Source organism: Tenrec ecaudatus, chromosome 5, assembly GCF_050624435.1.
Source record: "Tenrec ecaudatus isolate mTenEca1 chromosome 5, mTenEca1.hap1, whole genome shotgun sequence".
In the NCBI taxonomy this organism is placed as follows: domain Eukaryota; kingdom Metazoa; phylum Chordata; class Mammalia; order Afrosoricida; family Tenrecidae; genus Tenrec; species Tenrec ecaudatus.
The window spans coordinates 138301975-138329652 of NC_134534.1; the positions used below are offsets into that span (position 1 = coordinate 138301975).

The following is a 27678-nucleotide window of genomic DNA, read 5'->3' on the forward strand; positions in this document are numbered from 1 at the left end:
ACCGTGGTTTTACTGTGGTAGCTGAGGATGACGGGCCCAAAATGAAGGTGTCCCTAAGGGAGTTGGAAGGAGCTCAGGGGTTACTGTGGGATATGTATTGGGCCACCAACCAAAGCCCTCCCACTACTCTTCAGGAGGAAGATGAAGCTTCTGGTTCCGGAGAGATTTTCCATCTCAGAAACCCTGTACCAGGTCACTGTGAATCAGAACTGGCTTCATGGCAGTGGGTTTTGTTCATGTGACTTAGAAGGAGCCCGAATGTGCAGTGGTCACACGGATAGCAGCTAACCCTGAGGTTCGTCATCAACCCCCCTCCCCCCAAGCTGCTTCTCTGGAGAAAGAAAATGGAACAGTCTTCTGTAACTCTTGAAGCCTTGGAAACCCTGGGGCAGTTCTACTCTGGGTTGTTAATGAGTCGGCATCGATTTAACAGCAACCATTTTGTTTTTGATATGTGACTTAAATATTTTTCTAATGAGCTAAAATAAGATAACATGACTGAAGAGAAATATCATCATAGCAAACATTTTCTGATTATTAGCAAAGGTAAGCTACCCAAATGTCCATCACACTTAACCCAGGGAGGGACGGAGGGCGGGTCTGCTACAAACCCATTAGACTATATGGTAATCTGCTTTTGATCTCCGTATCCACCTGCTGACCATAATAACCCTGCTGTTTTGATAAACAGAAACCTCCCCTGCTCACACCAAATGTCTTAAGCCTCTTGTTTATATACGTTAAAGGATGTGCCTAACAGTGGAACTCCATCTAACCTAAGTGTTATTCAAAAACGTACTGCCATCGAGCTGATGCTGACTCATAGCTCCCCTATAGGACAGGAGAACTGCCCCTGTGGGTTTCTGCCCAGTTGAGGGGAGGAGAAAGCCCTGGTTTCCTCCCACAGGGCGGCTGTTAGTCTCCAGCTCCCCACTCGGTGGAGTGCAGCCCAACACTTAACCACTAGGGAACCTCAGTTTTATTCAGCTAATTGTAATACGGTCCTTTTGATTACAACAGCAACAGAAAACTCCCACATCAACGCTTGTGTGTTTGGTACATCCCAGTTTTTAAGACCAAAGTTATGAGTACATCTGACAGCAGTTAATGTTGTTGTGGTTGTAGTTTGCTATGATCAGGTTGGCGTCTGCCTCGCGGAGGCCGGGCATACCAGAAGGAGACTTCTCAGCCCTGTCCTTTCCCCACCATCAGTTTACCTTTGTGAAAAGTGCGGGCCAGTCAGCGCCGACACCCAGACTCTGTGTGCGCCTGAGGCCAATACTGTGTACACTAGCACCGTCCTCCCCATCAGAGCCCTGCAGGAGCCCACTGGTGTTGCCTCTGTGTCTGTCCATGGCCTGGACCATCTGCCTCTTCTCACTGCCCTCCCCTTTACCCAGCATGCTGTGCTCTCCAGGGACTGGTCTCTGCTGATAACATGTCCGAAGGACTTAAGTGGTGCCATCCTCGCTTCTAAGGAACATTGTAGTTGTGCTTCTTCCGAGACAGATTGGTGTGTTCCTCTGGCAGTCTGTGGCTCTTTCAGAATTCCTCGCCAGCGCCGTAATTCCTAGACATCAATTCTGTTGTGGTCTTCTTTATTCATCACCCAGTTTTCACATCAAAGTGAGATCCTTGTATTACATTTAAACTAAAAAAACTAATTGCCTCTGAGTAATGCCAACTCATAGGAACCCTATAGGACAGCTTAGAACTGCCCCTGTGGGTTTCCTGGACTGACTCTCTATGGGTGGAGAAACACCCATCTGTCTTCCTCTGAGCAGCTGGCGGTTTTGAACTGCTGGCCTTGGGACCACGGCCCAATGTGTAACTAATACAACACTCGGGCTCCTCTTGCTTTAGGTTTAGAGAGTGGTAAAAATCTTTTCTTTCTCCTAGGATAAAATAAGGATATGGGCCATAACCAATTTTATTTATTTATATTTAAAATTTTAATCAACCATTTTATATTACAGCTCTTACAACTCTTATAACAATCCATACATCAATTGTATCCTAACTGATACTATAGCAAATGCATAGGCACTTAGCTTGGGGGAAATCGATTTTACTAAAACCAAATACATCTTAAACATACAGCATTGTTGTTGTTGTCAGGGACCATCCAATTGGCCCCTGTGGTCCTGGGCCAGCTTCAGAACTGTTCATCAGGTTGAACTCAGTGAACCCACTGTTGTGTCAACCCCTATTCCTGGGGGGGCGGGGGGCGGGGCAGGGCTTCCTCTTTTTCACGTCCCTTTCCCTTGAAGCAGCAGGATGCCCTTGTCCAGGGACTGGCCTCTCCTGACAACACCTCCAGGGTCAGTGAGATGAAGTCCCTCACCTGTGCCGCTAAGTGGCATTCTGCCATACTTCTTCCAAGGCAGATCTGACTGTTTCTTTCGCCAGTCCAAGATACTTCCAATAGTATTCGCCAACACCATAGTTCGAGTGTATCAAGTTTTCTTCCGCATTCCTTCTTCAGTGATCGACTTTAGTAAGCATGTGAACCTGTTGAAAATACCGTGGCTTGGCATCAGGTGCACCCTTCGTCCTCAGCAACAGCCTCGCCTTGCAGCACACACTGCTGGAGAGTAAAACCAAATCAATAAAGAGCCATATTATTTGACTCTATTAATATGGAGTATATGAAGTAAGATGAATTATTTTCTAATCAAAACAATTGTAGCATTAAATTATAGAGGTTACCTGAATTTGGTGTAGGATAACTTTCTTCAGGTCCCCCCACACAACTCAAATGTGTTCAGAATAATCAAAACCCTTGCCAGCACCTGTAACCCTGGAAACCAAAGTCAGCAAGCTCATCTCTCATTTTGTAGACATCAAAAGTGACCGTGTGTCCACCAGACTTCGTCCCTTCCTTTGACAGTTAATATTTACTGGTCATTTGACAGATTTTGATCTTTCTGGTTTTAAAACATCCAAGGGAGGGGTCCCAGGGACAGGCGGTGAGGAGGGGATTAGGTGCTGCCCTCCCTGACGCCTGTCTTGTCCCTGGAGTGGCCTTTCCGGCATCAAAAAGAATGGAAACTTGGGAATGTGGAGTGGGAGGCAGAGGTCAAGTCCTGCCCTAATTGGCTGGGAGAGAATCCTAGTGATTAATAAAGCAGTGGGAAGATTTATGGGAAAAGTAAAAATACTCTGGTGGATCATTCCTTTATTTTTTTTAAAAAGGCTTTCATTTTCATCTGATATTTAGTGTTCATTATAGGCCAGGCACTGTGCTAGTACTAAGCGTCTAGCGGTGAGCAAAGCAGAACATTTTGTTCTAATGGAAGAAAGGGAAAATGCGGCCTTCAACTAACAAAACCAATGAAACCCAAGCAACACCCTTCTCCCCCATCACCATCATCAAAATTAAAATAGAGATTAATTGAAATTAATAGAGATTAATTAAAATCTCTCTCTTTAGTGTTCAGTTTACTATAATGCTGTTAGTCCATGTATCTTCTGGTCTGCTGATATTGTTCCACAAATGTAATAGTGACTTGGTCTTTCCTGTGAAATGCAGTTGCTTCAATCATTTTCAGTAATAAATGCCCCGTTGCCTGATGGCACCAAAGCCCACTACCATCAAGTCAATTCCAACCTATATAGATTTTCCAAAACTACATCTAGACTCTCCCAGCGGCTCCTACACACAGCTCAGCACAGCTGTGCCAAGGTGTGTCTGTCTCTCTCTCTCTCATATTCAGTTTACTATAATGCCTGAAACTGCTTCTATCCTTTATTAAAAATTCACTTGGATCACAAAAAAAAAACATCTATACCAGAGCTGACAGATTCATCCTTCTCTAGAGCAGCGGTTCTCACCTGTGACTCTCAACCCATTTGGGGGGTCCAATGACCCTTTCACAGGGGTCACCTGGTTCATAATAGTAGCAAAATTAGAGCTTTGAAATAGCAACAAAAAATAATGTTATGGTTGGGGGGTCCCCACCACATGAGGAGCTGTATGACAGGGTGGAGGCATTAGGAAGGTGGAGAACCACTGCTCCAGAGGAACTGCTAGTGGATTCAAACTGCTGACCTTACAGTTAGGAACCCAATGCCTAATCCATGGCACCACCAGCACTGATGGGACAGAGCCCTTGAAACAGTCAGACTGTAGCATGTGCTTCGATATCCTCCTTTACACTCCAGCCCAGACTGCTGTTGGTCTGAAAGCCAGAGTTCATAAAGAACCTGTTTTCTGCCTTCTCCCTCTGGGAGGTGTCCGGTCTCCACATATACGGGAAGTTGTGGCCACAAGAATACAAGCCTCAAAGGATACTGTTTTTTAATGTAATGAGCTCCAGTAAAAAGACCTGTAGTGTGTGGATTGCCAACACCACCTTTGTCCACTGTTGCTATTTCTCCCTTCAAAGTAGGGTAGGTGGTTTTAATGACAACCTCACCTTCCAAAAATTCACAGAAGAGAATTGGCAGTCAAGACAAGAGTGTCCAGAGAGTCGAAGCTAAGCTAAATGATACGGGATGAGCCCAGAAACCATCCTTCTGAGCCAGGCACACGCGCCCCTCTCCTCTTAGGAAGAGGTTACGTCCCACACGAGGCAGTTCCCAAGAACTTTCCGCAATCCTAGAAATGCTCTCTGTTTGCTCTCTCTGTTTGCTTTCTGACTGGGAAGTCCCTGGCCACACACGGCTACAGTGCCTTTGAAATGTGGCTCATATGACGGGGAAAGTACTTTCTAAACTTGACTGGATTTTAAATAGTCTAAACTTAAATAGCCAGCCCATGGCAAGTGGCTATCATATTAGAGAGGGTGACATTAAGCAATAGGACATCTGTCATTAGTAATTAACCATAAACCAACCCAGAAATCAAATGTGTGAAGGGAAATTTGGGAGAAAAACCGTATGTCAGCATGGGAGGGGTCCCTGCGCAGGATGCCCTTCTGTCGAATGATGAGCTTCCTCTCGCCCCTTTACTGTCCTGGGCCATTATTTTGAGGCACGTCGGTGGGTGTTCCCTGGCAGCTGGGCTTTAAGAAACAAACAGGAGAGGGATGGGGAGAGAGAGGCTATCACAACCAGCTGTCTTGAGCGTCCTCACGTCGGAGCCTCAAGGTAGAAGCAGCTGTTAAAACAAACTCTCCTCTTGTGCGTCTCCGAGTTCAAGTTCATCAGGGCAGCAAGTGGAGCTCCGGAGTAAGCATGTTTATGTGTTCGGGTGGGTTGCACGGGCAGGACTTGATGAATGCTTTTCTAAGAGAAGGCCCAACTGCAAAGCCCTGTGAGCCCCCTTGGGAAGAGAGAGTTCGTAGAGAGCCTTCCTGCGTTGGAGGAAGGGTTTCAGCAAGGCAGATTTCCAGCTCCCTGAGTTCAGAAGGTTGAACCGGGTGAGCTCTGTGCCAGATGTATCAGGAGAGTCGAGTGGAGGCGACACTCTCCTCTATCAGGGGTCATCATTTATCTTTGCAAAATTTAGCCTCCACCGTGTCAAGGAAATGAAAATGCTTGCACCAACCTCCGCTGCCAGTGACTAACGGCGTCGTCATTGTCTTTTCCTTTGGCCTATCACAATCCATGTGGATTGATTCCCCCCTCTAAGGTGATATCCTGAATTAAACAATCCAGGATTCCTGTGGCCTATTGTCTAGAAGCATTTATTGTGCTCACGCTCCTCCACTAATCCCGCCCCCCCCCAAAGAAAAACCCAAACTACCCTCCCTGCCACTGCGTCTACTCTGAGTCCCAGCGACCCTAGAGGACAGGGGAGAGCTGCCCTGTGGGTTTCCCACACTGTCCCTCTCTCAGGGGGAACATGCCCTGTCTTCTGCTGCTGAGGGCCTGATGGTTTTGAACTGCTGACCTTGTACTTGGCAGCCCAGCACCTACCCAGATGCCACCGGGTCTCCTCCGTTGCAGTAATTGGGAAGCTGTTTAAATCTTCCCAAGTCCCATTCTTCTAAATGATCTCATCTTCAGTTATCCATGAGAGCCCTCACTTAACTTGGCACACTGTCTTTCCACCATCATCACAGAGATGTTTGATTTCTTTTCACAGTGTTTGATATTTGGAAGCATTTACTTGGTGCTAAGTCATCCAGCCCCCTATCTAAATCAGACCAACCTTCTCCACTTGAGGAAGTTAGCACCATGGAGGAGTTAACTGGTTGGTTCTGGGTCCCAGTGCTGGAAAGTGGCTGACTGAGGATTTAAACCCAGAACTTTCTGACTTTGCAAGTCAGTGCAATGCAACCGCCGTGAAAGGAGAATGAATGCCCCCAATATTAAGCTGCTCTGTTCCGATGGTAACTACTTCTGAACGCTCTACAATGAGCTTTGCTCCACGTTTCCTCCGCACTCTAGACTCTCGAGGGATATGATTCTGACTAACGGCAGCCCTGTCTCTGACCTTGAAACCAACTAAAGAACAGGACCTAGGCTAGCTCTTTCTTTTTTTTTTGAGAGAGGGAAAAAATCCATATTTATTAAGCACACATTTGGATGATGTTGCTGGCATTTTAATATACAAAGAAAGATAGAGTAACTTGAGGTAATAAATCTAGGGTGGGTTTTTTGGTTATGCGGCAGGTATATAGATAATGAAGATGATAAATCAGATTTTGTTGGAGCCCATCTGAGTGCATGCAGATCTCTGCAGGAGTACCATTTGTTATGGGTGGTAATATGCTACAGCACTACACGTGAATTTTGAAAAATGATGAAATTAGAATTTGTTAAAAAGTGATCCCCTGCTCATAATTCTCTGGCGGAAAGGCAAGGCAAGGCACTGAACATATGGGCATGTCTCCCACATTCTTTCTGGAGGGAAAACTAACCCTCCGGAGTTACACTCCTTCTTAAGCAAGGCCAAATCGTATTCGTCCCCACTGGTGGGACAGCCAGCCGCTTGGAGTTCTGCACTTACAGTCCCTCCCTTCCTTCTCACACCTCTCCCTTCCCCAAGGATCGCTACTCTACCTGGTCTCGGTGGCAGGTGAATGACAGAACATGGTTCCCTTTTGATAGTTTGGTAGCATGAAAAGAAGGAACACATGTGGAGGAAAGACACGAGAGAAGGTTTGCTTCCGTGTTCTTCTCGGGACAGGGGAAGACATGTAGACCCGACTACCACATTTCAAGTTGCAGTTGCCTGTGTCCCTGAGCTGTTTACTTGCTCCAAACATTACATTTCTTGTGTCTGCTGAGGCTGCCTGGAGGCTGATTAATAAGTGAATGAATGAGCCCAGCTGTTCAGGAGCTGAACTCCTTATTACCTGGCCTGGAAATCTAGAAATAAATAGCCAACTTATCAAAAGAACCCATTAAGAAGAAATACGTAGGATGTTTTGACTTGGAGCATTGTATGGTACTTAGGACAGAGAGTGCCCCTGATTTGAGGGAACCAGGGCTTGGGAGATCACGATGGAACCAGGTCTGCACATGGTTGGCAAGGGGTTCAGGAGCAGACAACATTTTAATGGTGTATTTATATGGAAGTGTCTAGCAAGAGAACCCCAAACAAACAACCATTGTCAAGTTAATTTTGACTTAACAACAGTCCCATCCTTTCAGAGTAAAACTAGGCGCCATAGAATTTTTATTGGCTGATTTTCTTACAAGTAGTTTACCATCCTTTTCCTTGTGAGTCATGCCTAGACGAGCCCAAACTTGGGCTGATTGGCCGAACATGTTCATTCTGTGGAGTCTTTGGCTAGTACAGACAGAGAGAGAATCCCAACCCAAACCTGCTCTTGAGTCAGTTCCTCGCCCTCCCCCCCCCCCAGCCCAGGACAGAGTGGAACTGCATCCTAGCACCTCTACACCTGTCATCTTTACGGCAGCAGACTGCCTCCTCTCTCTTCCATGGAACAGCTGGTGGATTTGAACCAGCAACCTTTTGGTTAGTGACCCTACACTCTGACCGCTGAGTCACACAGCCCTTGAGAGAGAAGAGGGAGCAAATGGGGTGCGATATTGTCAGTTGGAGAATCTATATAAGACAGTTCTTTGTGATGTTCTTAAAATGATTCTATAAATAAGACTCCCCCCCCCGAAATCAGCTATATAAACATTTTTATAGAAACAGAAATATGTTCTGGGTGTGCAATTTACTATACAAGAAACAAAGAATCACTTTGGTTTTATTTTGGGACTTTAAAGTATGTAACACATTCTTCAGAAGCTGTTTTTATTCTCAGACTTGCAGTGTAACCTTGTAGTGGACTAAGCCACTGCTCTAGCCAGAACATTGAAGAAACCTGGTATTTCCTTGGCATTTTGACCATGACACTCTCTTCTCCTCCTCTCCCCCTGCCTGCCTCCAGCCCCTCCTACCCAGCAACTAGCTACAGGGAAAGGCCTCTGGGAGTGATGGGAATTGTGCTCTCCTTTTCCCAGGGAAATCCAGACCTCATTGCAAGTCTTGCCAGTAAATTCCAGTACATATGTGGTCATGTGCAGGCTCCCCTTTGTATCCACTGCTACCCAGTCAAAGCCCGGATTCCTTTGAAAAGTAAAGGATTTGCTCCCAAAGGCATGCTGTTGGTTTTCCTTGAGCTTCCTAAGGAACCGGCCTATTTCCGCATGGCGATTTGCATCTTTCAGGTGACATCATTATTTCCTTCTCCTGCCTTGTCTTTTGTCAGATGGGAAATGTCCGGGAAGCCCTGGCGGTGGGGGGCTCACAGACGTGATGTCAGGGAGGAAGTGCTGTGCAGAACCTGTTTGTCCTGGATATTGTCGTCGGAGTCATTGCTGCGTGTGGGATTGATTTCACATTGCGCAAGTCACGTTTTCTCGAAGACCAAATGAGACAGATGTTCCCGGGCCCCGTGAGACAGATGTTCAAGTGGGCGTGTACCTGCTCCATCCTCATGGCAATTAAAATCAATTCTATTTTAAGAACTTTCTGAAGTTCTTTCTAATAACTGAAGACAATTTCAATTCTCAAACTCACTGCCATCAAGTTGATGCTGACACCTAGAAACCCTGTAGGACAGGGCAGAACTGCCCCTGTGGGTTTCCGGGTCTGTAACTCGGAATGGGAGTAGAAAGCCTCATCTTTCTCCCTCAGAGCAGCTGGTGGTTTCAAACTGCCAACCTTGTAGTTAGCAGTCCAATGCATAGCCCACTATACCACCAAGGCTCCTTAATACAATTGAGTGATTCTCAATTAGGGACAGTGTGCACACACACCCTCTCTTGCACCACTCCCCCGACCAACACCCCCCCAAAAAAAAAAATTGGCCGTGCCTGAAGACCTGTTTTGGTTTTCACAAATAAAGATGGTACCACTGTCGTATAGTGGACACAGGGAGGGTAGGATGCTGCTATACACAGCCGCCCACATGAAGAATTTTCCCCCCCCAAACTGTTGATAGGGCCAAGTCTGAAAAACCCTCAGGAGGTGTCTGGTGAGGGGCCAGTGAGATCACGGTCACTCTCACAGTGGCTGGCCCCAGTGATCTCTCCACAAGCGCTCTCAGGAGAGCTGGGTTTACTGTGAAGTGGACATGCCGATCTAACCCACCAGTCGGGGCACGTGCAGTCCTGGGGCGGCGTTACGCTGGGGGCGTTGCGCTCTTTGCTTGCTGGTTTGGCGAAGCAGGAAGGGAGGTGATACAGGGAGGGCTGCACTTGCACCCAAGTGGGCAACTTTCTTCCTTCAGAGCAAAAAGCCTGAGGGCAAGTGGGCGCCTCCAAGGAGGGGATTGTCTTCAGTGCGGTCGTACCCATAGGAGATGTTTGATGGGTCTGATGGGCCTGGCGTCAAACAGCTTCCCTAACTTGCCCATCTGGACTGGTCCCGCAGCAGCTCGAAACCAGTCAGACGTGAGTGTCGGATGTTGAGCACGTAGGCTCTTCGGGCTGCTGTCTCTAAAGCTAGAGGAACCTTGTGGGGCATTTTCTCCAGGCAGCAGGAGACCACGGATCTGATGGCGACTAAGACAGCAGGGCATGCGGTGTCCCGTGGGTTGAGCAGACGGCTGAGAAGCAGGCTTTCCAACACGTGTGCTATTGACATTTGGGGCCAGCTACGTTTTGTTGTGAGCTGTGTCCCAAGCATGGGAGACAGTGTAACAGCGCCCTAGCCTCTCCCTGTGAGTGGGAAACACAAAAGGATCTGTATCAGGTGCCCTCTGGGGGCAAACCCACCCCCAGGAAACCGGGGAATTCCCTGACAACGAAATGTGAGCCACCCTGGCACATTGGGCCTGTGCCATCTACAGCATTACCCAGAGAGGGCCTCCGTGCTTGTTCATACGTCAGAGAATTCCTCCAGCTTATGAAGCCCGCCCTTCCTCCCCTCAGGGGAGAGAAACAGTCTGGCTTTTTGTTTTAAGAACCCCCACGTTCTCACAGTCAGTGCCTTGCCACCATTTGCTGTCCGTCAGCCCATCAGAGGACACTCTGGATAAGTGATCGGCTTTTCCAGATGTGCGGTTTTAACCCAGATGTCCCCCCTGAACTTTTGGGGAAGAAAGGTTTGGAAGCCCCCACTTTGCAACTACCCATGCTGTGGTAGACAGCAGATTCGGGGTGTCTGCCAGCCTCAGCCTCCGCATCACCCAGACACGCTCATAGACACTCCGCTCGGGGATCAGGGGTCACAGAACATTGTAGATGACGCATGTCCTGGCCAGAGAAGGAAAATCCATCTCGATTCTGTGAAAAGGTCACTAACAATGGCCCTCAAGCTAGTAGCGACTCTGCCGCTTGGAGGCTGGAAGGGAAACCCACCGGTCGCAAAAAGGCAAGTAAAAGGAATCCAAGACAGTATCTTCACTCTCGGCTTTATGGTCGGAGCTCCACTCTAAGGAAAGATGGGGTTTCCTCGCCGTGCTTAAACTCTAAGGGTGGGTTTGCTTTTTTTCCCTCCTAAGTAACAGCTGCCCATCACTCTGCCCAGGGTGGACAAGAGAGCTCGCTGTGTCCAGTCAGACAAGTGGGTCCCACCTTCCAGAAATCATTTGAACCTTAAGTTGCCAATGGACTCACTATGTCAAAAGCACTTTAAAATTAGAGCTTGGATGTTTAGCTTTTCCCTCTTGACAGTAAAATCTGTGATAACTGGAACTTGGCTAAGGCAGATACTTTCCACTGATAGAGAGCAAGTGAGGAACTGCCCTCTCAATGGCGTAAAGCTGGGGCGATTCAGAAAAAAACAAGACTGTGCCTTCCAGTTTGGGGTTTCACAGTGTACTCTTAACACATACAAATCTTCCCTAAGAGATCCCCCAAAGACTTGGGTCCTATAGAAAAACTGGACTCTGAATGAGTTCCTCCACTTCACACTCAGCCACCAGGGACCCGCTGAGAATCCTGACATAACACAAAAAAGGACCAGTTGTAGTTGACCAAATAGATCTGAATTGATACGGAGAAATCACAAGGGCAGCCCTCATTTTCGGAGCACCAGCTGTGTGCAGATCCTGGGCTACATGCTTGGTGTTCATTACCGACCGTTGCCTGACAGGGAATGCCAGGATCGCGCTGCACAGTGAGTACAGCGGAGACAGGTGCAGGGAGGTTGCTCTCGCGTCCCACCTTCATACTGTCCAGTTGCTGGCAAATCAAGTCCAACTCCCGAGAACCCCGTGAGTTGAAGAACCCACGCTGCACAAGGTTGTCAGGTGACAGATTTAGGGGAAATAGAGTGCCAGGCCTTTCTTCCAAGGTATTTGTAGGTAGACTCAAATTTCCGATCATCCGGTTATCCGCCAAGCATGTTCACTGTACCGCCCAGGGACTCTTTCCTGACCACGTGCAATCATTAATTTATAAATCCAGACCAGATTCCCATGTTTTGCCAATGCTTCTCCTATAGGATTTTGAAACTACAGGTTTGGATTTGTGCTGCAAAATATAAATGAGCCTTTGCCTGTGTGGAAGTGGGGTTTTATTTTGTTTCGGGAGTTTTTTTTTTGGTTTGTTTTTCAAACTGCACTCTGCTTTTTGGAAAGTTAGTTAGAGCTACATTCTTGGGGTTGAATGTTTCCCCAAGGTCTTCTACCACCCCCCACATAGCGACCTCTCATGTATCAGCAGAATGATGCTCCCTGGGGTTCTCATTATTTTTTCATAAGTAGAACTCCTGGCTCCTGTGGAGAGACCCAATCCTAACAGTCAGATAACTACCAAAAACCACAACTCTGCCATTGACCCAATTTCGACTCATAGTGACTCTATAGAACAGGGGAGAACTGCCCCTGTGTGCTTCTGAGACTGTAACTTTTTACAGGAGTGAAGTCTCCCTTTTCTCCCATAAAACAGCTGGAGGTTTCAATACACCATCACTCTGCCACAGAGCTCCTTGGGTAACTGCCCTTCCATTTACTAGAGAAGGCAGGGAGTGGCGAGATTGTAGGGAGTGGGTTTGAATCTATTGCAATCACGTTGTAATTACAGAATCTCGGGGTTGGTTGTCCCATGCTTCAAGAGCCTTTTTCTTAAATAAAGGAGACTTTTCTGAAAAAGGAGATCAAACTGAGATCTGGTGTCTTGGAACAGAAGTGTGTCTCCCTATGGTTTACTGTTAGATGTTTCCAAGTCAGGGGACAGAGCCAAGGCCTGGACTAGGTAGGGCCTGTCACGTGTCGTTTTCCTTCGTGTCTAGCCGTGGCTGTTTGACATCTCTTTATCACATTCTCAGATGTCTTTTTGGATGTCCCCTGTATAGAACTTAGTTCTGTTGCTGTGAGTTCAATATTCAACCAGAAGAGTTGGGACTGAAGGGACGTAGGAGGTGGATTCGCACCACAGATGTATCAGTCCTGCCGTGGGCTGGGCTTTGGGCAGGACGCTCACCTAATCCTTCCACTGTCATTCCCAGCTAACTGCCTCTAGGTTCCGCGAGTTACAGTTCACTCGTGCCTTCATTCCTTACGTCTGGGAAGGATTCAGAATGTTTGGGGAATATTCCCATGATCATTCCATTTCTCTACAAAATTTCTGAAGCCCCCCCCCGCCCCACTGTATTTAGGGTTTTCCATAAACCGCACTCCGTGCGTGCATGGGAGATGTGGGCAGAGATCCCCATGGGGAGTGGGAGTGAGATGCACTGTAAATCAAAAGCGTAACAGTGCCGGGAGTGAGCAGGAAGAAAGAGGGAAAAGCGGGAACTCGCTGGAAAGGGGCGAGGAAGCCTACGCTAAGAAGGTGACACGGGAGCAAAGATGGGGGGAGTGAAAAAGCAAGCATTCCAAACAGAGACCCCGAAGGACTGTCCTTCCAGGCATATTTCAGCAGTAGCGAGGCGGCTAGGGTGGGTGGAATAGAAAGATAAAAGCTATCAAATTGAGGAAGGGGGAGGATGGGGAAGCTGGGGGCTGGCGGGAGGAGTTGTGTTCGCTTTGACTCTGGCGGAGATAGGAAGCCATTGAGTTTTGAGGCGAGGAAGAAGATGAATGTATCTGAAAAGGATGGCTCCGGCTTCTGAATTCGGAAGAGGAACGGAGACCGTTAGATGATCATGGCAGTGGCTCAGATGACAAGCTGTGTTCACAGTGGATGTAGAGACAAGTGGCAAGATTCTGGCTGGTCCACGGCAATTTGGATTTGAGGTAGAAGTGAAAAGAGTGAGGATGACTGTTGGTTTGGGGAATTGGACAGCTGGAAGGGGGAAGGGGCCTTTGATTGAAGGGGACTCAAAGAAAGGGTTGATGGAAGGAGAGCAGGAGTTCACTTTGGGATCCATTACCTTGGAGATGGCCGTTGGTCATCAGCTCATATCCCTAGTATGCAGCATTGGGAAGCGATGCTTGGAGCCACTGAGCATCTGGCCTCGACCAAGAAGGAAGAGGTAGTGCTGGGATTCAGAGCAGATGTGACCTATCCACAGAAATTCTTCTGGCTCAACCCTTGAAATGCCCTTGGAATAAGTTTCAGAGGACTGTAGAAATCATGGACATGTAGAGAGCAGCATCAGACATTGTAGCTACTTGGTTGGCAAGTCTTCCCTGTTGCCAGCCTCTGCATTTTAGTTGGCTTGGTTGTCTTCTCATCTTGATCGTTCATTGTACTACTTTTGAGCCACGTCGTCAACCACAGGTGGCAGGAGGAGGAGGTGCAGAGGGCTTGGGTGGTGTGAATGGGGAGAGACCGTGCCCTGCCCAAAGCCCCAGCGAGACCATGCGGAGTTGGAGAATGAGCATCTCATCCAGTAATTATCAATGTGACCTTTTTCTCTCCCCGTTGAGATATATTTCTCAGCTCTATATGCATACCTCATTTCTGGGATGGTATTAACATCCACCCAGAAGCAAATTAATTATATCAGCTGCTTCCCCCAAACGTTGTAATTTTTCACTGTGAGATATTTGACATTGCTGGCTTGTAAAAAAAATGTTCCTTTCACACCAAGCGGATGGAGGAAGAGCCAGCCATGCAGAGAAAGCGAGACTGGCTGTGCCTGGCCTGGGGTCCTTTATGTGACAGGATAACAAATAGGTTGGGTCTTGGAGAGGAAGAAAGTTCAAGGGGTAGACACTAATTGGGGAACAGACTCAGGTGCCCCCCACTCCATGTATATCACAGAAGAACTGGTTTCCATCGGCTTCCCAGTGGCTGTGGGAAGATATGCCTTCCTTTCCAAAGGCATGCCTCCCAGGTGTGGTCCTGTCTGTGACAGGAGCATCTGCCACGACAAGTGGAGGTGCCCATGCACTGTCACCTTCTACCAGAATGACACCTCGGGGTAGCCGAGGCCTGTCCAGCCAGGCCCTTGATCATGGCCCACCTTCACAGCACAGTTTGCTCTCCCACCAGCCACAGCCTTCCCATCACGACTTTCTCAGAGACCTCTTCACTCACCTTGGAGCCCCTGAAAATAAGAATCCTGGAACAAAGACCTCACTCACCTCCCACCCTGCTGCCAGACTATCTGTCCCGTGTCTCCACCCACCCCAGCCAAAGAGGGGGTGGGGCCTGGTGCTTTCAGGCATCTTCCTGCTGAAGTCAGCGTACAAATTAGCATAAGGCCAAGCCTGGAAGGGAAGAGGAAGTCTTACAGGAATGAGCAGTGGGCTTGGGAATTGGCACTGAAGGGTGGCTGGGCCCGGCAGTGTCATGTCCCTCAAAGGACCCTGTTGGGTGTGGCCACCAGAGCTTTTACCAGGTGCCACACGGGCAGCTTCTCTTAGCACTTGCTTTCTGTCACGGTGGTGAGAAACACCTCATACCCACACTCCTACAGAACCAAGAGCAGCCCTCATTTCCCTTCACAGCGCGCATAACTGGTTCCAGAGACTGCGTATTGAATGTTAGACATTCCCTTTGCACCTTTAACGTGAGAGAGAGCAGTGGGGGAGGCCTGTGCCTCCTCATCCTTGGGGGTCCAGGAAGGAAGAGAACATGGCACCTCTCCCCTCAGGCTCCCCTATCCGCCTGCCTCCATCACCCCCCTTGCTGGGCCACCTACTTCGCCATCATGTGCACTGGATGTGGACGTGCAAACCTCAATTTCTTTTCTCTCCGCTGCTGGTTCCGGCCTTTGTGGCCGAGTAAAGCCTGGGGTGGCTGGGGAGGGGGGGGGATTGGGCATTGGCAGTGGGAGGAAAGCCTAATGCCATGTCCAGCCAGGAGGACTGGAACGCCCACATCCGCTTCCTTCCATGGTGTTCCCTGTCAGTCCCATGCCTGCTCAGCCCCTTTTCATGGTAATCAGTGCCAGGGTGGTCCCAGACACAAACAGCCTTCAGGCAAGGGCTGTCAGCACTGGCTTTCCACCCTCCGTCATGGCCCTTGTTTCCGGGTGGGGCTTTCTCTCCCTTCCTTCTTGCCTGTTTGGGTTCCCGGGTTCCCCTGCTGGAGCCATTCCTATGTGATGAGAAGCCCTCTAAAGATCTCCCCTCCGCATGTGCCCACGAGCCAAGGAAAGAGAGCCCTGTCTACAAAAGGCTGTCTCACTCCTGCGGCCGAGCCAGCCGGTGCGCTCTGGTAACGGTTGTCGTTCATGCGGATGCTGATGCGAGGGACGTTGAAAAATGATACTTACATCCTGACTAAAATAAGAGGAGGAAATTAGAAGTCGTTTCGGAGCAGTTGGAGATGTGGCTCCAGGAATACAGTGCCTCCCCCACCTTTGTTAGAAGGGAGCGCCGTAATAAGAAATAGTTGATCCAGGGGAAGGGCCACAATGGAGCAGTCTCCTGCCTTGCTGTCCGCTCTGTGGATGTTTCCTTCCCTGGAAGAAAGAGCACTCCACCCACTCACGTCAGTGAGATTTTGCCCAAAGCATCCCCGCGTCACCCAACAACGCCTGTGTTGGAATGCTCATCCCAGGACGCCATTATTGCTCTTTGCCATCTGGTCAGCTCCACTCGGAGCTGCCTGGGTGACACTGGGGGCAAATCAACCCACAGGGGTTCTTGGGCTGTCATCGTCAGTCACGGGCAGATCGCCATGTCTACTCTCCCTCAAAGCTGCGAGGGAGGCCCAAACACCACCCTTCCATTCGCGGCCGAGCCCTTTACCGTGGGCTCCGTTAGTGAATAATAGATTGTAAATGACTCACCTTTTTTCCTACAAGGTTCCGCCCAAGAGAAGCAGTGATCGCAATCACAGTGAACAAAAATCCTAAGACCTTTATATGCATTTTCTCATTTAATTATAACGCATCTCTATTGAGTATAAATATTCCTGTCGCCCTACTCAACTAAGACATCTGAGGGCAGCGAGGCCGAGGAACTTACCCCAAATGGCTCTGTGGAAAATGGTGGAGAGAGGAGTCTAGCCTAGGTCTCTCTGGCTCCCAAACAAGCACCGCAAAGCACTGCCTTCTGCAGGAAGATGAAGGACAGCGTGTCCGGAGGCGAACACTCATCTCCTGTGTGGGCGCCTGTCCCCTCAGTTGTCCTTGACTGCTGGCACTTTGGAAAAAGAGGTCACTGCTCTCCCTCTTACTCATTTACTGTTGGCAGTCCCTCAAAGCCAAAGGTGCGGAAGCTGCGCCTGCGTGGCCAGCCCATCACGCCAGCTCTGTGAGCATGACCAGCCTCAAATGGACATCACCACAGTCCCAGTTTGCCGTGGTCCCAAGCAACTGCAGAGCACCACGAACTGGCCGGGAAGCCGTCAGCACCATTGGCGGCAAGCATGGGCTGTGGCAGGGACAAGGACTCTTCTTTCAGCGTCTCCCTCTAGGCCTTCTTTGCTGCGTGACCTGAAACATGCCGCTTCCCTTTATCTAGCTTGAATTTGTCAAATACATAGACGCGACTGAATCATCTTTGCTGTCCCTTACAGCTCAAAGATTACTCCTGGGCGAATTGACAGGCCCAGATTTACAACCTGCAGGCTTTAGCTTGTGACCGTGCCAAGAGCTATTCACCAGGGAACGGAGGTAACAATTCCCTGTGTGGCGTCAGGCAGGCCCCCTGAGAGTTCATCGAAAGGGCCAAAGAAAACCAGCATGCAGTTTGGTCCAGAGAAATGGCGTCTGCTCTCTCCTGGACTTGTATGTTCTCTGGACATTGGAGCTGCTGCTGGGAAATATTAAAGTCCGAACTGACATCACAGAGCCATTCTTGTTCGCAGACACTGGGGAATCAGAGAATCCTGAAATAGTGGTACGTTTCATGTAGGTCCCTGCTGTGTTCCTGCCTGCCGTGGTTGTGTGGTGCTGAGTCGTTGTCGTCTTCGCCAGGCCTTTCTTCTGTAGAGCACAAGGATTCAAATGGCGACCTGGAGACAGACACGCCAGATCCAAAGCCTGACTCTGCTGCTTACTAACTCTGTGACCTTGGGCGAGTAATGTCCCCTCTTCTTATCGCTAAAAAAGTATCTTATGTTTAGCTGAGCCACAAGGCTGCTGTTGGGTTAAGTAAGAGCGGCTAGTAAGCCCTCGGAGGCCTGGTGGCGGCGTGGTTGTGCCGCGACCTGCCACCGCGGCAGTTCCAAACCACCACCTCAGGAGAAAGACAACGCTTTCTACTCCCACGCACGGTTCCAGGCTCGGAGACTCACAGAGGCAGGTCTCTAGGGTCGCTGTGAGTTGGCATGGACTTGGTGGCAGCGCGGTGGTGTTTAGAGTAAACCTTCAGACCTGGGTCTGGCTCACAGTGAAGGTCGCCTGACGTGCTGCTCACACGGAAAGAGTGCTCTCGGGAGGGCCTGTGGGAAGCGAGCTAACTCGTGGCAACATCAGTTCACCACTAGCTTGCGAGGGGTCCTTCCTCTCAGGCCTTGTGTTTCAGGGCACCTCTGCTGGCACGGCTGTGCCCTCCTTGGCTTCATTTCCACGAGGAGACGCTGGCAGCCTCCCACGCGGAAGGCAGCAAAAGAATGCCGCTCTCGTCTGCTTGTTTATGACAGGCTCATGTGGTTTCCAGGGCTCTCCATCTGTAATGTTGCAAAGGCTGAGCCCGAAAAGTCTATTCTTGGACTTACCAAGCGTTTTGCCAGTGGAACAATCGTTGTGTAGAGGCTGGCCTCCCTTTGGTTCTCCCAGTCGGGTGATGCCGACCCTCATGCGAGGCTCCCGTCAGGCATCCCTGTGATGGCTGTAGGTAATCCTGAACCCGGATCCTCAGCATTGGATCTGTTCTGGCTGCCTACTCTCCAGGTAACATCTGCCTTTATATTTTGTTCAAGTCAAAATGAGAGTAAGGTCAAAAGAGCTGGTGTGGCTAGGCAAAAGTCCAACAGAACATTGCTTAAATGAGTTAAGTTAAATGTTATTTTCGTTTTTCCTATTATCTCAAAAGAGAAGCCTTGACATTAATCCGTGAAGTCTGTCTCAAAAACCCAGCCCAGAGCACTGGTTAGCCAGGAGGTAATCCCGTCAAGAGTCTTGACTTGACGTGGTGGTGGGTTTCAACAATGAATATTTTCTCTCAGCCGTTCCAGTCTTCCTGCGGCCAGCTGTTGCCAGCCCTGCAGTTGACATATACACTAGCTCAGTAGCATCCCACAAAACACATTTCCCATGGATGTGCACTGGCAAGTGCCCAGGTTCCATGGAGATGAGAATGACCTAGACGTAGATCACGGAGGTTTCCCCAGATACTCTCTCCTAGGGCTTCCCTCCCAGACTATCCCTCCCAGACTCCCTCCCAGACTATCGCACACCTGCTGTAGTTGAATAATCCCGGGTCATACTCTAGCCCCTCCAGTTCTCCCAGCCCCAGGCCCTCTTCTGGCCAGATCCTGTGTGTAACCCTGACCTCCATCCTCCCTTCCCTAGTCCTTGGGTCCTCAGGGTCTCCTTACCAACTCTGTCTTGTCCTCCATTTTCCTTTGGGGATCTAGGTCCTCACCGGCCTTGGCAACCCAGGGGACCCCATCCTCCTGAAGTCTACAGACTTGGCTATTCCAAGCAGGCAGAGTGCGGTTCTCATGACTGAGAGCCCCTGCCCCATAGTATAAATGAAAGGACCAGTACAAGACCCCTAAGGCTTCAAAGCCCCAGTCCCAGCTGCACACCACATCTGAAGCTGCCTCTCAACAGAGAGGGAGCCCTCTACTGGGGTGAAGGGCAGACTGCACGTGTCTTGAGTGCCGTGTCCGCCAGGTGAGTTGACTTGCCAAGATGTCAAACTCGTAAACGTAAGTCCAAGAGCGTCCTTTGAACTGTCCCCGAGAAGCGCAAGCCCGAAACGCCTGACCTTGATACTGGCCTGGATGTCTTTAAATAACAAGGCAGAGCTAACATTGTTTGGGAATCTTGCTCATAGTTGTGGGAAAAGCATCAATCTCTTCAAAAAGTTGGATTGTTTCCCAAGAGAAAAGTTAGTCTCCTCTTGGCAGACCAAGGAACTAAATGCTCCCCAGAGCAAGAAGCCTCAGGAACGTGACCAATAGATAGCACATACTAGGTGACGCACTGAATTGAACGTCACATCTCAGTGATGCACATCCGTGTACATGCCAGCGCCTGTGAGGGGACAGAGAGTGATCAGGCAGATATTTTCCTCAGGATATCCAAGGGCTGAGACATGAGTTTATTTGATTCTGAAAATGACAGCGTCTTTATGAAGTCATAATGGGCCCATTAATTAGCCTGTTACTTATGAAAACTTCCAAGAACAGCTGCCTTTCTTCATTGGTAAATTAAAAAGCATTAAGAGAAAGATGTTTACTGTCGGATTAGATACCTTGAGGATCCTTTAATTGTTTTTAGGGCTTAACAATTGTAGGCAAGTAACATCTGTAGTGAATCTTGCTCTTTGGGGGGATGGCAGGGTAGGAGATGCTAAGTCTTTTTTCCACATCAGTTTCATTCTAGCCCCAAATAAGAATAACACATTGAATGACAAGATACAGCTCATTCAAATATCACAAGGGTTTTTAAAGCATTATTTTTTCAAAAGTTACCTTATGTATCTGTGTTTCACTAACGCCAGTTATTGGCTGCTCCAGTGAAGCAGCACACATGAATTACACTGGTGGTGGTATTGACAATTCACATGTTTTCAATGGCCATGATTTTTTCTTGTAGGAGGCCTGGTGGCATAGTGAGGAACGTGTGGCTCTGCTAACTGCAAGATCAACAGTTCTTGAGGCTCTGAGCTCATTTAAAGATTTACCATCTCAGAAGTCCCCAGGGGAAGTTGTGTTCTGTGCTACAGGGCCATTATGAGTCCCTTGGAATGGACTCATTAGCAGTGAGTTGAGTTAATTGCTCTTGACAGATAGATGTCTGCTTGTCCTGGGAGTCACCAAAGGTCTTCAAACAATTGTATTGAGAACACCAGTGGTCCCCAGTAGCAGTACCTATCACCATGACTACTGGGATTTTTATGAGAGGGAATGTATGTCTATGGCCAAGTTAGTACCTGGAACCTAATGACTGTCCAGCTTTCCCCACCTCAGGATATGTTTTCTCCAGTATAGCCAGTTGTCCAGCACAGGACCTGGGACTCCTCCCAGATCATGTCCTCTCCTTTCTACCTTGCAGCTGATCTCAAAACCAAGCCAAAAAAGAGGCATCCCTTAACTCCACCACACTGTCCCAGGCCAACATGTCCCACCCGAGTCTAAGCCGCCATCCATTCTAGGCCAGACAAAAGGTAATCGTTTCCTGAGCAGTTTTCTTTGTTTCCACTCATGCTGTGTTTCCATCCTCATGACACCCTGCACCCAAAGTCACATTTAGAAACAGCCATCACACCTTGTCTTATGACGACTTAGATTTGTCTGCGGGTTCCCGTTGTGAGCACAATGCAATCCAAACTCATGGTATGGCCTACGGGATCTGTGTGATCTGGCCCCAGGTAACAGCTTTAGGAGCCCTTTGCCAACCTCGCTGGCCCGTTTCTCCCATCGCGCTCGCCTCGATCTGCGACTTAGCCAGGTCTTCTAGTCATTGTAAGAACGCTGCCTCCACACTGGTCTAAAAGCTCTGTGAGCCGTCGGCCGTGTAGCTTGGCTGGTCATTGTATTCCCAGTGCTTAACACACAGCCCGAGACATTGCCGGGGCTCCATCAGTGCTTATTTCGTCCCCCAAACTAATTGTGTGTCCTTCTGTTATTTTTTTATTGAAATAACATTTTAAAATTATGTGAAGTAGACTAAAGGTTGATAGCAGTGTGCTTGTGGCCTTTCTCTAGATTTCTAGGTTTTTAGACACGTCAATGTGCTTTAGGCTGAACAATAGTTAAGTTTGTTTTTGTGCAGATCATCTAACTGCCTCCTTCCTTCCACATTGGAGAGTCTCTTAAGATCTCTAGGGTGACTCCACCAAATCATAATATGCATAAAATGAAGAAATCAAATGAAAACAGTCATGCTCCTGCCCTTTGTAAAAGTGGAATGCCGATACCAAACCTGTTAATACACAATATCTTCATTTTCTCTATCAACGACTATTGCCAGTTTTATAACGGTTTACTAGTAAAAACTTGGCTGACACATTTATGAATGGTTATGTTTGGTAATAGTGGTTCAGTTAATAACAGGGTACTTGTTTGACATGGTTCTATTTGTCTGTTAGGCATAAAAGGGCCTGCTGGCAATTCAAGTTAACAGAATCACCAAGCTAATGGGGAAAGTGAGAAATATTGAATAGAAGGAAATGACACTTGAAATCTATTTTCATTGCATGTTCATATTTTGTTCTTCATTCTTAAACTCATTTCCCTCTGAAACACAAGAGCGTTAGACTGAAAAATAATGCGCCTTGAAAACCTGAGCCAGCAAGCTTAGGCTCCGGGTGGTAAGGACTTCTATAATGTTCTATAATCCCTAATGAGCCATCAGAGTTGAACATCTATCACAGTGCATTCACTGAGGCTGGCCTCTCGCCTGTTCTACCACAAACTGTCATTTGAAATTTCTGTCCTGACTCCACGGGCACTTGGATTCCTAAATCTTTCTGAGAAACCTAATCTGAAATCAAAGTCAAGTCTCTTAGATGTGGTCAGACAAGGTTGCATTTCCAACAGTTCAGTGAACCTGCAGGTCAGAGGTGAGAAGTGTTGCCTCGCTCCTGCAGTCGGCACGAACTTACCTGCAAGCTGATCTTTCGGGTTCTAATGTGCCTTGCCCGCCGTCCTCCTGTGGACCGGACAAAGAAGAGTGCCGTATCTGGGAAAGGATGGAACTACTTCCTTGAAGAGTCCATTTAGGGCATGGGACACAGTTGTGATTTGAAAGAGGGGCTTCCCCAATCCGAGCCACTGGGTGTTTAGGTGAAGAAATGCCTTGGCCCAAGCGCACCGAGGAAGTGAGGTGTACAAAGGGGGTCCTTGGCATGTCTCCATAGTAGGGCTTCTGGAAATCAGAGTCACGGGTCATGGCGTGTTCCTGGGCAGTATTTTGGTCTCAATTATCAGAATTTGCGCACACACTTTGAGTGACCAGCAGTGCTGCAGTAATGCTAGGGACGTGTCCCTGCCACCGTCCTCCCCTGCTGAGGTGTGAACCGTCCTCCAAACAGGGCCCTGGAAAAGGGGGGACATGGTAGCTTTTGCTAGGCGTGGTCTTAGCATCTCTTGAGGTGATTGAAAAACAAAAACAAAAGGAAAAAAACAACCTTGCCATTGCTTTATATTGCAGTGTTCTGTCTCTTGTGGTCGAGGGCATAAACAGCGACATGTTTACTGCATGGCAAAAGATGGAACCCATTTAGAAAGTGATTACTGTAAACACCTTGCTAAGCCACATGGGCACAGAAAGTGTCGAGGAGGAAGATGCCCCAAATGGAAGGCTGGAGCCTGGAGTCAGGTGAGCGACCTTCTCCTCTTCCCACTGCTTCCTAACACTCTGCAGGGGGAACAGCCCCGCTGTAAAGATCTGTCTTTCTCTGCAGGGCTGTGCTTTCTCCCAGGGGAGCCGGAGACTGGGTGGGAAGGGCTTGATCATCAAAAGGCTTAGGAGCTGTGTGACCTTGGACAAGCGGCCTCAACTTGTGGTGCTTTGCTCAACACCTCCGAGGGAGTGGTGATGAGTTAGTCTGGGTGGTAATAGCTGACTGCTAGCACAGAGTAACCCTCCGTGCTTCCTGGGGGCACTCATCATCATTATTTTTAATTACTATTACTATTATTCACCACTTAGGAAAATACTAACTCAGATCACACTGAAATTGGCAGGAACTGCGTAAATTGACCTCTGAGGCCCTTGAAGAAAGGGCCCTTAATATTAAGTATTAAGAAACTACTTCTGCAGCCTTGTCCTTGCTTATAACAGAGGTGAGGGGCAGACGGGAGAGTTCTCTGTGCCATTTTCTAGCTGAATGACCCTGGGTGACTTATTTGCTCTTCCGGAAGCCTCAGAGCTGAACAGCTCCTTTATATTGTTCTCAGGAGGATTACGTACAGTAACTTTGTGCCAAGTTCTTACCGTGGGAGTCTTACTCTGAGAGGCCCTCCAGAGCATGTTTTGTTGGACGGGTGAGAGTGATGTGTGTATTGGATGGGGAAGGGAGACTGCTAAGTATCCACGAAATCATTCCATTAGACTTTTCCACTAATTCTAAAGGTTTGATAATCTAGTTGGGAAGTGCACATGAGTTTCTTTCCTTGGTGAGCTTTCCGAAGGACCTCTGGAAGCTTCCATCTCCCTGTGAATAAGTGACATGTGAACAGCAGTCCTTCGGACGCCGTCCTTAAGTAAAGCTCTTGGCATTCCATGCATGCACGTCTTTTCAGTTTGGTTCAAGGTACTTACTTTAAAAGTTATATGACTCAATCTCTTTGAAAATATTCTGCAGTTAATGCAGCTCCTTCTCTCCCTTAACATGACCCAATGAGGTTTTACTGTATTTCCGGTTCTCTATGCAGCGGAGAATTAAAGAGCTCACTTCAGAGAATTGAGAACAAAGCTCAAGTTTAGCAGAACCTAGAATTGGTCCTTTCAGAGCCAGAGTCCTGGTTCTTAAGGCCCAGAGCAGCTTTGGACACAGCTAAGTTAACACTGGAAAGAGTTCAGGAAGCCTTAACTTCAATACGACCCGTGGAAAATTCCTCTAGGAACCAGAATATCTCCTAAATGCTCCTGAACCTCAGTGGCACAGTAATTAAGTAGTTGGCTGCTCCCCTAACGGCTGGTGCTTCTAGCCCACCTGGCACTCTGCTTCTGTCAAGCAGCAGCTTGGGAAGCCCTCAGGGGCAGCCCTATAAGGAGTCAGAATCAACTTGACAGGAAAAGGGTTGACCTTGGCTTCTCAGCTCCCCTGAAGTGTACCCTGTTCCTGCTCCCTCCCTACCAACATTCCACTTCACAGAAATGCAAAACTGAAGACTGTAGCTTACCAGGTATTCCATCTTGTGGGGACCACGTGTGCAGAGGAGAGCTCTCTCCATCGGTTTCCGGCTGGGACCTGTCTCATGTAGATCACCATTTCTTTCTTCAGAGGGCCCGTTGGGGTAGGGATCCATGCCACCAACCTTTCAGTTAGTAGTTGAGACCTTAACCATTCGCTCCACATCCAGGACTCTTATAATAATAAGCCATATTATATATATATAATATATACATATATTTTATATATTATATATATATTCATCCCAAGGATCTGTATCCAACCAGAATTAGCATCTTCTGGCTTCTGTAAGAGGTCACATTTCAAGGCTGCATTTCATCTTGGACGTCTGTCATCATGGTTCATTTACATGAGCACTGTTACGGAGCCCTGGTGCTGTAGTGGTTATGAACTGGGAGATCAGCAGTTCAAGATCACCTCCTGCTCCTTGGGAGAAAGAGAGACTTTTTTATAGTCTCAGAAACCCACAGGGGCAGAGCTGATGCCGTGGCCGTGAATTGGGTTTGGGTTTGGTCAGTTCGACGTTCAGCTTTTGCACCCAGTGGTTCGATTCAGGTAAAAGCCTGTGGCTGACATTATTTAAGAGACCGCAGTAATGAGCTTGTCCTCTTATAGAATTTCGTGCTGTGTTACTTCCCCTTATGTTCCCCAACCTCTACCGTATCTGTTTGCAGCCCGCCCTCAAGATTAAGTTCAGTGCATATAAACAACGCTCCTTTTAAGGCCAAATTATTCAATTAAAAAAAAAACCTAAAAAGAAAATCTTTGGGGCTTTAGTGGTACACAGAGAGGGAGTGTTACTCCAGCATCTTGTTGATCTTGATGGAAAGCCCCACATTGCTTACCAAGCTGAGGTGATTAGGTTGAAAGCAGGTGGGGGTGGCGTCGGCATAAGGTAATAATAGTACAATCAGATTGCTCCCCAGAAAGATCACATCTTTGCAAAATGGTTGCTTAGAAAAGTCAAGATACCTTTGCCTAGAAGAAAACAAGTGAACACAGTACGGGGATGCATCTGGTGGCCCGCTTCCTAATACCTGATTGGATTTGTAACAATGAATCAGAAGAACCAAGCAAACAAGGTGTCGCATGGCTACAATTTGATTTCTGCAATTTACAAGTTTGCCTGGAAATAATCAGACCCAAGGATTGATGGGGAAAGCCCCAGGGTTTGACTCTGATGTTGCCTTACTAATGATCTATTGGTAAATAGCAGCGTTTACCAATCAGAAGACAGCAATAGGCAAAAAAGAAGAGTGAGTTCCCCTTGGCAACATGACTTAAACTGTCTGTCTGGTGCTACTGCTGTATTCTGGTCCTCCTGCCTTGGAGTTCAGATGCATTATCGCTGGTCAGCACAATTTCTCACCTGAGCAGAATGCCTGGGAAACCTTGGATAGGAGGTGGTTATTGCCCTATGAACCTCCTTTTTTTCTTGCTCTAATCATTTTATTGGGGGCTCACACAGTTCTTAGCACAATCGATATAGCCTATGAAGCGCTCGCCCTCCAAAATTGATCTTTCCAAGTTCAAAGTAGAATACTTCATTTCTACACCTTCTTGAAAATCTTGATTTGTCAAAAAAAAACTGGCTTTTTATTAGAAAACATACCCACTAACATCTTCAAGAGCTTCCCCCAAAACTCCGTCTTCCCCCCAAAAGTCCTTCTTGTTTAGATGATTCACATCAAGAACTAGGGGATGCGTGTGACATTCTAAAGCAAAAGTCACCATGAAAGTCAGTTGATAGTTCAGGCAGGTGTGAAGGTTGTCTAGGGCCGTGTTATAAAAGCATTGCAGTCCACTTCCACATTGTAACTCCCCTATTCCCGAATAACACTGCTGCTGTTGGTGAGGATCACAGAGAAAAAGAAGAAATGCTCAGATTACAGTGAGGAGCACGACACCACCGTTCCGTCCGCTCCAGATGCTGCAATACAGAGCCCTGGCCAGGATGGGCCGATGTGATGCCACGGTTTCATCAGCAGCCTGGGGTTAGTGGTGCTAAAAACAATGCACTGAGAGAGGTTTCAGGTTCAGTGAAAGAACGGATCTTTAAAAAAACAAAACAACAACAACAAAAACAAACCCAGGTTCCATGCCCAAATGGAAATAGGCAAATTGCAGTAAGAATCTACCACTCACTTTGGGTTGGGGCTCTTTGCTAAGACCATCAGAGCAGTGTGGTGGTGGTGGTGTTTGCATCTGGTGGTGTTCTTTGAGGACGTTGTGGATGCCATGACATGCGTGTGCCTATGTCCTTTGAGGAATGAAGTAGACCACGCGCACATGGCCGGTGATGAGAAGGAGCGTGGCGTTATTGATCTGTGTGCTCCGTTGATGTTGTTTGTGTTTGGACTGGGGGCATTGATGCTGGCCTACTGAACACAGGCCTCTTAGAGGCCCACACTCTTTCTGACATAGTCTAGAGACTGCGGCCATGAGCACCATCTCCTAAAACCTGAAGCCAAATTCTCATTCACAGTAGTTAGGCTATGAGGCTCAGTGCGCAATTTATTTTGACTGCCTTGTGTCTTATTTTGGCTTGAGTTCTGTGTGTGTCTGCTTTGCTTTGTAGTTTGTTTTGAATATCTGCCTCAAAAGCGTATTAGGGAGTAGAAAGACACTTTGCATAAAATACATAGTCCAGAGTAGCAGTTCTCGATGGGTGTATGTGGGTGGTGGTGTTACAAGTTGGGCTGCAAACAAGGTCAGTAGTTTGAAACCACTGGCCTCTCCAAAGGAGAAAAACGAGGCTTTCTTCTCCTCTAAAGGAGTACATGCTTGTAAATCCAGAGGGGCAGTTCTACCCTGTTTTATAGGGACTCTGAGTCAGAATTGGCTCAGCAGCAGTGAGTTTCGTTTGGGAGGCCTTTTGGCAATGCTGGAGTCAGTGTTGGGTGTCACAACCCGAGGGGGTGGGCTGCTGCTGACATGTAGTGGGTAGAAGCCGGGCATGCTGCTGAGCATCCTACGGTGGACAGGGCAGCCCCTACAACGA

The 27678-nt window shown here is 48.1% G+C and overlaps 1 protein-coding gene across 3 annotated transcripts in view; it reads left to right on the top strand.

Moving 5' to 3' along the window:
* ADAMTS9 (ADAM metallopeptidase with thrombospondin type 1 motif 9) overlaps nucleotides 1-27678 on the top strand; it is a 180630-nt gene that overhangs the window by 112936 nt on the left and 40016 nt on the right. For 2 of the 3 annotated variants that reach the window (XM_075549934.1, XM_075549935.1), the window contains exon 29: nucleotides 22970-23137. The exons of the other annotated variant lie outside the window; for it this stretch is intronic. In XM_075549934.1, the coding sequence (XP_075406049.1) occupies nucleotides 22970-23137 (168 nt within the window). The remainder of the gene's footprint in view (nucleotides 1-22969; nucleotides 23138-27678) is intronic. 3 annotated transcript variants of the gene reach the window in all.